This window comes from Salmo salar, chromosome 03 (assembly GCF_965601325.2).
Source record: "Salmo salar chromosome 03, fSalSal1, whole genome shotgun sequence".
In the NCBI taxonomy this organism is placed as follows: Eukaryota; Metazoa; Chordata; class Actinopteri; order Salmoniformes; family Salmonidae; genus Salmo; species Salmo salar.
In genome coordinates, this window is record NC_138293.1 from 19,657,701 (window position 1) to 19,669,609 (window position 11,909).

The 11,909-nt window shown below is 40.4% G+C and overlaps 1 protein-coding gene across 1 annotated transcript in view; it reads left to right on the forward strand.

The window, feature by feature from the left end:
- The window catches only part of LOC106599567 (UBX domain-containing protein 7), a 29,610-nt gene extending 23,235 nt beyond the window's left edge, over window positions 1-6,375 (forward strand). Inside the window, exon 11 of the mRNA XM_014190858.3 lies at window positions 1,512-6,375. Within this exon, the coding sequence (XP_014046333.1) occupies window positions 1,512-1,667 (156 nt within the window). The 3' untranslated portion in view covers window positions 1,668-6,375. The remainder of the gene's footprint in view (window positions 1-1,511) is intronic.
- Window positions 6,376-11,909: the final 5,534 nt, after the last annotated feature.

The window sequence follows — 11,909 nt, forward strand, 5'->3', positions numbered from 1 at the left end:
AGACACCATTCAAACAGTTTTAGAAACTTTGGAGTGTTTTCTATCCAAAGCTACTAATTCTAAGCATATTCTAGTTTCTGGGCAGGAGTAATAACAAGATTAAATCGGGTACGTTTTTTATCCGGCCGTGAAAATACTGCCCCCTATCCATAACAAGTTAATATGGTCGAATCCGGAAACTATCATCTCGAAAACAAAACGTAAATTTTTTCTTTGAAATACGGAACCGTTCCGTATTTTATCTAACGGGTCTAAATATTCCTGTTACATTGCACAACCTTCACTGTTATGTCATAATTACGTAAAATTCTGGCAAATTAGTTCGCAACGAGCCAGGCGGCCCAAACTGTTGCATATACCCTGACTCTGCGTGCAATGAACAGAAGAGAAGTGATGCAATTTCACCTGGTTAATATTGCCTGCTAACCTGGATTTCTTTTAGCTAAATATGCAGGTTTAAAAATATATACTTCTGTGTATTGATTTTAATGGTTAGGTACAGTTGTGCAACGATTGTGTTTTTTTTCACAAATGCGCTTTTGTTAAATCATCCCCCGTTTGGCGAAGTTGGCTGTCTTTGTTAGGAAGAAATAGTCTTCACACAGTTCGCAACTAGCCAGGCGGCCCAAACTGCTGCAAATACCCTGACACTGTTGCAGAGGTGACACTTTTTCCCTAGTTAAAAGAAATTCATGTTAGCAGGCAATATTAACTAAATATGCAGGTTTAAAAATATATACTTGTGTATTGATTTTAAGAAAGACATTGATGTTTATGGTTAGGTACACGTTGGAGCAACGACAGTCCTTTTTCACGAATGCGCACCGCATCGATTATATGCAACGCAGGACAGGCTAGATAAACTAGTAATATCATCAACCATGTGTAGTTAACTAGTGATTATGATTGATTGATTGTTTTTTATAAGATATGTTTAATGCTAGCTAGCAACTTACCTTGGCTTCTTACTGCATTCGCGTAACAGGCAGGCTCCTCGTGGAGTGCAATGTAAAGCAGGTGGTTAGAGCGTTGGACTAGTTAACCCTAAGGTTGCAAGATTGAATCCCCAAGTTGACAAGGTAAAAATCTGTCGTTCTGCCCCTGAACAAGGCAGTTAACCCACCGTTCCTAGGCCGTCATTGAAAATAAGAATGTGTTCTTAACTGACTTGCCTAGTTAAAAAAATAAAAATAATACTAAAATAAATAAATAATCGGCAAATCGGTGGCCAAAAATACCGATTTCCGATTGTTATGAAAAGTTGGAATCGGCCCTAATTAATCGGCCATTCTGATTAATCGGTCGACCTCTAATATATATATATGTGTGTGTATCTGTATATATATATGTGTGTGTGTATATATATTGGTCCTTCAATAAATCGGTATCGGCTTTGAAAAATCATAATCAGTCAACCTCTACCACCAGTGATGCTACTGGGTTCTCACTGTATTTCCTGCTATTTGGAAGGGCTCCACGGCTACCTGTTGACCTTGTCTTTTGGGTTACAGATAAAGGAACAGGAGAAATCATACCAGGATTATGCTAAGAAGTGGCAGCAACAGATGGCGGAAGCCTATGACATCGCCATTAGAAACATGGAGAAATCAACAGCAAAGGGAAAAGCCTACTACGATCGGAAGAAAATTAGTTTGGAAGAAAATTAGCCTTCCCTGTAGCTCAGTTGGTAGAGCATGGTGTTTGCAACGCCTGGTGTTTGCAACGCTAGGGTTGTGGGTTTGATTCCCACGGGGGGCCAGTACGGAAAAAATAAAATGTATGAAATGAAATGTATGCATTCACTACTGTAAGTCGCTCTGGATAAGAGCGTCTGCTAAATGACTAAAATGTAAAATGTAAAAATGTGGTCTCAGGGGATTGTGTACTGGTGAGGAACATGTCAGAAAGTGGGGGACCGGGAAAGCTAAGATCACACTGGGAGGACCAAATACACGTGGTGGTAACCAGGAAAGGTGATGACTGCCCTGTCTATGAGGTAAAACCCAAGAGGGGTACAGTCAGGGCCCGGGTTCTAAATCGCAATATGCTAATGTCATGTAATTCCCTACCATTTGAGGAACCCGTGAGAGTGATCTGTAGCCTGGACCTACAAAGTGAGGTTGTGAAAACATCAAAACGCCCATCTTGAAAAGTTGACAGTGCAATAGTGAATACTACCAAACACGACATTACCTTACCAAGACAAACAGTGATAGGGACATTACAGAGAGTAGTAGCGTGTCAGCCGGTTCCTGTGTCCAGTGGAGAAAAGGTTACTGTAGCACAGGTTCAGGACAGATCCCCAGCGGAGCCTGGCCCTGACAACGGTCACATAGAGTGGTGGGACCCACCTGTAGAAGTTCAGCACTTTATCCAAGAACAACAAGAATTAGTCAAACGGATGCTCAGAGAGGAGTCAGACATTTTCACCAAAGATGACATGGACATACTGTAGGGTGTATTGAAAACATTGACTGATAACATACCAGTGGCAAAGAGATACAATGGTGTGGCACCCCCCTTGTATGCACAGGTGAAAAGCCACCTTCAGGGGCTCCTGAACAAAAACTTAATCAGGAAGTCAACTTCATCATACGCGTCACCTCTGGTCTGTGTACTGAAAAGGATGGGATTTTGACTTTGTGTTGATTACAGGGGATTGAACAAGAAGACTGTTCTGGACAGGCATCTCATAGCCCGTATCCAGGAAATACTTGATGGTTTGGGAGGAAACTCACGGTTTACAGTTTTAGATCAAGGAAAGGCATGCCACCAAGGCTTTGTGGGAGAGGAGTCCAGAAAATACACTGCCTTCAGCACCCCTTGGGCTTTATATGAATGGAATAGAATTCCCTTTGGCTTGTCAAACAGTCCCTCTGCCTTCCAACGAAGCATGGAGGAAAGTTTAGAGGGTATAAGAGAGAGAATCTGTATACCATATTTGGATGATGTGCTTATTTTTAGTCATTTGAACAACACGTGAAAGATGTCCATCAGGTACTCAGACAGCAAAATAAATGGGGTATTAAACTCAGGGCTGATAAGTGTGGCCTATTCAAGAATGAGGTCTGTTATTTAGGAAAAATAATTTCATCTGAGGGTTACAGAATGAATGTTAAATAAATTGTTGCACTGCAAGAACTGGTAAACAGGCCACCGACAAACGTGAGAGCTGAGGAAACTACTGGGGTTTCTAGGGTACTATAGGGGTTATGTACAGAACTTTTCACAACATGCTAAATGTCTCTATGACTTACTAACAGTGAAGTCAGAGACCCCAGCATCCGGGAAGCGAAGGACCAAGGTAGCTATGCAGTTGGGACAGGCTCTGCCCCACTAGAAAGTTATATGGGAGGATGCCACAGAGAATTAGAACACTTGGTGAGTGTGTTGACTAATCCACCTGTGCTTGCTTACCCAGATTTCAAGGACCCTTTTATCCTGCATGTTGATGCCTCTGAAGAGTGATTGGGAGGTGTGTTATACCAATGACAAAGTGGCAAACTGAGAGTCATTGGATATGTCTCCTCACCCGGACACAAGCAGAGAGAAACTATCGCCTTCACTCAGGGAAACTGGAATTCTTGGCCCTCAAATGGGCAGTGACTGAGCGGTTCCGAGATGGCCTATTTTATGGTCCCTCTGTGACAGTGTACAGAGATAATAACCCCTTGACCTATGTACTAACTACAGCAAGACTGAATGCCACCGGTCATCGTTGGGTGGCAGAGCTGTCTGATTCCAATCTCACACTGAAGTATCGTCCTGGAAAGGTAAACACTGACGCAGACTTTCTGTCACGTTCTCCTTTGCATGCTGAACATTACATGGAAGAATACAATGAGAAACACTCACCTGAGACGGTAAAAGCAACACTCAATAATGTTCAGACACAACAGAATGACTGTGTAACTTGGATATCCGCAGTCACACTAAGGCCATCAGTGCAAGATGAGCTGTCATGGTGGGGGGGAACAGTTACAGACCGACTGTCTCCACACGGTCACAGGCAGGCTGAGTTAAAAGATGCGGCTGTATCGAGAATCTTGGAACTGAAAAGTCAAAAGGACTAAGCCTAAACCAACAGAATGTCAACAAGAGTCATACAAAGTCAAGCAGTTACTGCAAGAATGGAACAGACTCCATGTCTCACCAGATGGATTATTACAAAGGTAAACAGCAAAAAGGACACAAGTTGTGATACCAAGGTAGTACAGAACACTGATTTACAAGTACTTCCACACTGAAATGGCCCATCTTGGAACAGAAAGAGTGTTGAACTTAGCAAAAGAACGCTTTTATTGGCCGCGCATGCAACATGCATTGAACACTTTATCACCAAAGTGTGTAAGTGTATCAAACAAAAGAAACCCAGTGTAATAACTAGGGCCCCAATACAACATGTATAAGCTACAGCTCCTATCCAGATGATTTCAATTGACTATGTACATTTGGAGAAAAGCAGACGGGGCTACGAGTACATTTTAGTTAACTTTACAAAATGTGCACAAGCATACCCCACCAGAAATAAGTCAGGGAAAACTGCAGGAAAAATGCTTTTCGATTATTTTTTTCCCAAAGTTTGGATTTGTGTCAAAAATCCATCATTATCAGGGAAAAGAGTTTGAAAATCAGTTATTCAGAGCCTTGCAGAACTGTACGGGAATAGCCAACTCCAGAACCTCTCCATATCATCCACAGGGGGATCCTGGTGGAGAGATTTAACCGTACACTGTTGTCAATGTTGCTCACACTAGATGAAGAGAAAAAGGCCAACTGGGGTGATTATCTGAACAAGGTCATTCATGCGTATAATTGTACCACCATTGATGTTACTGGGTTCTCACCGTATTTCCTGCTATTTGGAAGGGCTCCACTACTACCTGTTGACCTTGTCTTTGGGTTACAGATAAAGGAACAGGAGAAATCATACCAGGATTATGCTAATAAGTGGCAGCAACAGATGGTGGAAGCCTATGACGTCGCCATTAGAAACATGGAGAAATCAACAGCAAAGGGAAAAGCCTACTACGATCGGAAGAAAATTAGTTTGGTTCTGGTCTCAGGGGATCGTGTACTGGTGAGGAACATGTCAGAAAGTGGGGGACCAGGAAAGCTAAGATCACACTGGGAGGACCACATACACGTGGTGGTAACCAGGAAAGGTGATGACTGCCCTGTCTATGAGGTAAAACCCAAGAGGGGTACAGTCAGGGCCCGGGTTCTAAATCGCAATATGCTAATGTCATGTAATTCCCTACCATTTGAGGAACCCGTTGAAACACCCAGTAGAGGTCTGTGGAGAAGGGAACCACCCTAGCGTAGAGGTCTGTGGAGAAGGGAACCACCCCAGCGTAGAGGTCTGTGGAGAAGGGAACCACCCCAGCGTAGAGGTCTGTGGAGAAGGGAACCACCCCAGCGTAGAGGTCTGTGGAGAAGGGAACCACCCCAGCGTGGAGGTCTGTGGAGAAGGGAACCACCCCAGCGTAGAGGTCTGTGGAGAAGGGAACCACCCCAGCGTAGAGGTCTGTGGAGAAGGGAACCGCCCCAGCGTAGAGGTCTGTGGAGAAGGGAACCACCCCAGCAAAAGCAGCAAAATGCAGAGAGCGCAGTCTGAGACCTCAGATGAGGATTCTTATCCAGTATTCATCAAAAGGCCATGTAGGGATGAAGAGAGCTGACAGAGTAGCACACAGATAGTATCAGAGAATACTGAGGAACGGGGTCAGACTGATAGAAACTTGCTGTGAAGGAGTGTCAGCCTGTCCTCAGGGAGACCCCGGAGAAGACAGGGGTAAATATGGAAACAGCTGAGGGCTCAGAGACTCAATCATCTAATGATGAAGTGGACACTGATTCATTGGGGTCACCCATGATCTTGCCCCGCCATTCAGCCCAGCAGAGGAGGCCCAGAGACATTCTAACCTACAACACTTTAGGACAACCAAGCTCTTATCACGATACCAACTAAAGATGCTCAGATGTGTGTATATTTTCTTGTTTACCTTTACTAATCACAGTGTGATAATGTTTAGTGAGGGTTGCGTCTTTGCCCATGTAGGTAGACTAGCATGTCTATATAGTTATGAGTGTTTGTTCAGTTTTCTCAGGTGTTCTCATGACCAGTACTTACATCCTCTGTGTTTGTTTTGAGGCCAGTGAATGTTTTGGACAACATTTTTGTAGGGGGGTGTTTGTAAGGGGCTTAATACAGTTGTATTCCAGACACTATGGGGTACTCTGGTGAAGCCCATGGTAAATAAAAAAAACATTGTTTAAGTGGACTGAAAAGAGGAAGAAAAATGAACAAAAAGTGCTGTAAACTGCTGTTACATGTGCTGACATGATTAAAGGTCTAGTAAACAGTACCTTTCACATTGTAGTTTATATTTTAAGCTCAAAGAAAGGGTAACATATGCAGGCTGGATAATGTTCTTTCTAGTTGGCTAGCCAACTGCAGGTAACTCAGTCACGTGAAACATTGAACCTGGAATGTCAGTACGCTATCTGCATTTTTGTTTATTTGAGCTTTTTGTCTATTGACATTCCCTTGGATATGTCCATGATAATGACATTGATGTGTGATTTCGACTGGCTCAGAAAAAGTTGTCTCGTCTGGTCTGGGCACCGTTCACTCTATGTACTACTACAAATATCGAAATTCAGAAGTGAAACATTATTTCCGTGGTCAGACAGGCAAACAGTGAGGCTTATATTAATACCCGCGGTATTAATAGGGGAAATAATGTGGGAAATAATATAAGCCTCACTGTTTGCCTGGGAAATAATGTGCAAGTTGAGATAAGTACAAGAGATGATTCGGGCAGCAACATGAACATGTTATTCTTATGGAGCTAAATTGAGTGAGCTCAACTGTGAATGGTCTTGGTGCACCAAAAACAAAGTGTCAAGGGAAGCCAGTTTGGATTTGGCGTCACTCCGATCAAATCGCATTGAGAGCATATGTCATTGACAGAAACAACTTGAATTGTTGCACCTCGTGTTGTCCTCAGGTGGCTAGCTAGCTAAAATTGGCCCTTTCCTAAATTATCCATGGATGGCGATAGGGATTTGGACTTGTGGTTTTCCTTAATTCTCCGTACTGGACAATGATTATAATGGTGATTCTGATCCAACCATTAATTCATACATTGTGCCCCTGACCTGAGAGGATGGAAGTTCAATATGTAGCTAGATGTAGAAGGCTAATGTTAACTAGCTAACATTGACCATGAAAGGAAGTTAGGCTAGCGAGCAAGCATTTTAGCATGGTAGTAACAAAAAATCAAAGCATGTATTGTATGACAGAGTGGTAGACCGTTTTGTCGACATAGAAGAAAGGAGGATGGTCTTGGCGTTTCTCTACAAGTAGGGTGTCAACATGTTTTCTACTTGCAGACACACAGAAATCAGAACCATGGACAGCCACATCATATTTATCTTATGTTGATTGGGCTAAATTGTTTTTGGTATCTTTTAGTTGTCACTGTGTAAGTCTAAGCAGAGGTGATTTAATGATGTTGAAATGGTGCTGGAATAGTGGAGGCAGCTCCTGTTTTCTCTGCGTCTTGTGGTAACACCTCTGTGGTTCTAAATCAATAGTTATTTAGTGGTCCAAAATGTCACAAACATTAACTTGCTTGACCTGCTGTAGGTCATGTAACTGTTTGTTACATGCAATATGTTTTGTGGACTCCACCGGACAGATGTTGCTCTCCAGCTTTGTGATGAAACAAAGGTGTGGTTGAATTCATTCTGCCATTGTGTCTTCTTATCGTCTCTGCATTTAGGCCTATATATCACGGTCACAAGGCATATGAAATAACAGGCTATAGAGCATACAACGCAATTATCACAAAACATACACTGTAGGTTGTAATGTTTATTTTTCCTGGCTTCCCCAGTGATTTTACCCACGCACCGTCAACACCCACCTGTTACCACGTCACACTTGTACTCTGGGACTTACACTGACTCCCCATGGAAGTGAGGATTGACTTAAGTTCTACTCCTCATGCACAAAGCTATATAAAACTCAGCACCTGCCTACCTGTCAGAGCTCAGGGTATCTTGTAAATATTCTTAACCTCCCATTTGTTAGATCAACCACGTTCTATCCACTAAAAGCCATTTAATCATATCAACCATACTGCTGCAGATCTCCTACTATTCCTACTTCCACCCACCCCTCCAACCTCTCTAGACCAACCAGATAGTAAACCAACTACACAGCTTACTACACTAGCACCTTTAGAGACCAATTACATTATAGATCCAGACAAATGTTTCCTTTTCAAACTCCTTAGGGATTTAAACCTTGGTCTAAAATTGCATTTCAAATATTTTAGTCATTTAGCAGACGCTCTTATCCAGAGCGACTTACAGTAGCGAATGCATACATTTAATACATTTTTTTCCCCCCATACTGGTCCCCCGTGGGAATCGAACCCACAACCCTGGCATTGCAAACACCATGCTCTACCAACTGAGCCACACGGGACATTAATTTCAAATATTTAATCACCCAATACATTTCAAATATTTAATCACCCAATACATTTCAAATATTTTCTCACCCAATACATTTCAAATATTTCCTCACACGTCCTGAACAGTAAAGAGTCAGGGTCAATGTTCCTATTGAACTCCAAACTTGACTCATTAGAGACTTGCCGGATTAAAACCTGACTGAAAGCTTTGTTCATTCACTTAGTTAATTCACTAATGAAACCAAGTGCATTATTGTAATTAAGTATGACTCCACAACAACTTGTAATGTTTCATTTAGAATTGTTCGGACGTTTGATATATCTTAAGTTTTATGTTTGGTACATTTACTCAATCATGCCACTTATTTATCAGGCAAAGGAATTCCAAATCTTCTGGGCCAAGGTGGGTGGTGGAAGAGAATTTCTGAAGAGCTGCTGCCAGGATCCTCGGAAGCAGGAGACCTTTTAACAATTTAACAAAAGCCTGAGCGCCCTGGACCTGAAACAACTATTTATTTATTTTTATTTATTTCACCTTTATTTAACCAGGTAGGCAAGTTGAGAACAAGTTCTCATTTACAATTGCGACCTGGCCAAGATAAAGCAAAGCAGTTCGACACATATAACAACACAGAGTTACACATGGAGTAAAACAAACATACAGTCAATAATACAGTAGAAAAATAAGTCTATATACAATGTGCGCAAATGAGGTGAGATAAGGGAGGTAAAGGCAAAAAAAGGCCATGGTGGCAAAGTAAATACAATATAGCAAGTAAAACACTGGAATGGTAGATTTGTAGTAGAAGAAAGTGCAAAGTAGAAATAAATAATGGGGTACAAAGGAGCAAAATAAATAAATACAGTAGGGGAAGGGGTAGTTGTTTGGGCTAAATTATAGATGGGCTATGTACAGGTGCAGTGATCAGTGAGCTGCTCTGACAGCTGGTGCTTAAAGCTAGTGAGGGAGATAAGTGTTTCCAGTTTCAGAGATTTTTGTAGTTCGTTCCAGTCATTGGCAGCAGAGAACTGGAAGGAGAGACGGCCAAAGGAGGAATTGGCTTTGGGGGTGACCAGAGAGATATACCTGCTGGAGCGCGTGCTACAGAACTATACAGATGTAACCATCACACTGGTTGGGAAACACTGGTGTAGCTTGGCCAGTGATCTGTTTTTTTCCCCCATTGAGTTTAGAAACAAAATTCCATAGGTCATTCATTGGACAGAGGGGCGCAACTTTGGTTTTAGAAGTGGGGGGGATATATTATTATTGGTATTTTTTTGTGTTAATTTTAGGGGGTAGATCAGCTTTAATATTGCAGATACAGTTGAAGTCGGAAGTTTACATACACCTTAGCCAAATACATTTAAACTCAGTTTTTCACAATTCCTGACATTTAATCCTAGGAAAAATGTCCTGTCTTAGGTCATTTAGGATCACCACTTTATTTTAAGAATGTGAAATGCCAGAATAATTGTAGAGAGAATGCTTTATTTTAGCTTTTATTTCTGAGTTTAAATGTATTTGGCTAAGGTGTATGTAAACTTCCGACTTCAACTGTAGGTGAACATCTTGGACACATTATATACACATCTGGACATGGAAATGTTATATAAATCTAGACATAGGTGAACATCTAGACATGAAAATATTATATACATCTAGACATGGAAATATTAAATACATCCAGATATGGAAACATTATATACATCTCAACATATGTTAACATCTAGACATGGAAACATTACATACATCTAGACATAGGTGAACATCTAGACATGGAAACATGATATACATTAAGATATGGAAAATGTATATACATTTATACATGGAAACATATATGTCTAAACATATGTGAACATCTAGACATGGAAACATATACATATAGACATAGGTGAACATCTAGACATGGAAACATGATATACATCTAGACATGGAAACATTATATACATTAAGATATGGAAAATGTATATTCATCTAGACATGGAAACATATATGTCTAAACATATGTGAACATCTGGACATGGAAACATTATATACATTTAGACATGGACACATTATATACACATAGGGACATGGAAACATATACATCTAGACATGGACACATTATATAAATCTAGACATGGAAACATTATATACCTCTAGACATAGGTGAACATCTAGACATGGAAACATGATATACATCTAGACATAGGTGAACATCTAGACATGGAAACATTATATACCTCTAGACATAGGTGAACATCTAGACATGGAAACATGATATACATCTAGACATAGGTGAACATCTAGACATGGAAACATATACCTCTAGACATAGGTGAACATCTATACATGGAAACATGATATACATCTAGACATAGGTGAACATCTAGACATAGAAACATTAAATACACATCTGGACAAGGAAATGCTATATAAATATAGACATGGAAACATTATATACATCTTGACATAGGTGAACATCTAGACATGGAAACATTATATACATTTGGACATGGAAACAGTAGATACATTTAGACATGGAAACAGTATATACATCTAGAAATGGAAACAGTAGATACATCTAGACATGGAAACAGTAGATACATCTAGACATGGAAACAGTAGATACATCTAGACATGGAAACAGTAGATACATCTAGACATGGAAACAGTAGATACATCTAGACATGGAAACTTTATTTACATCTAGACATAGGTGAACATCTAGACATGGAAACATTATATACATCTGGACATGGAAACTTTAAATACATCTAGACATAGGTGAACATCTAGACATGGAAACATTATATACATTTGGACATGGAAACTTTAAATACATCTAGACATAGGTGAACATCTAGACATGGAAACATTATATACATCTAGACATGGAAACATTATATACATCTGGACATAGGTGAACATCTAGAAATGGAAACATATTCAGCTAGACATAGGTGAACATCTAGACATGGAAGTATTATATACATCTAGACATGGAAACAGTATATACATCTAGACATGGAAACAGTAGATACATCTAGACATGGAAACAGTAGATACATCTCGACATGGAAACAGTAGATACATCTAGACATGGAAACAGTAGATACATCTAGACATGGAAACAGTAGATACATCTAGAAATGTAAACAGTATATATATCTAGACATGGAAACAGTAGATACATCTAGACATGGAAACAGGATATACATCTAGAAATGGAAACAGTAGATACATCTAGAAATGGAAACAGTAGATACATCTAGACATGGAAACAGTAGATACATCTAGACATGGAAACAGTAGATACATCTAGACATGGAAACAGTAGATACATCTAGAAATGTAAACAGTATATATATCTAGACATGGAAACAGTAGATACATCTAGACATGGAAACAGGATATACATCTAGAAATGGAAACAG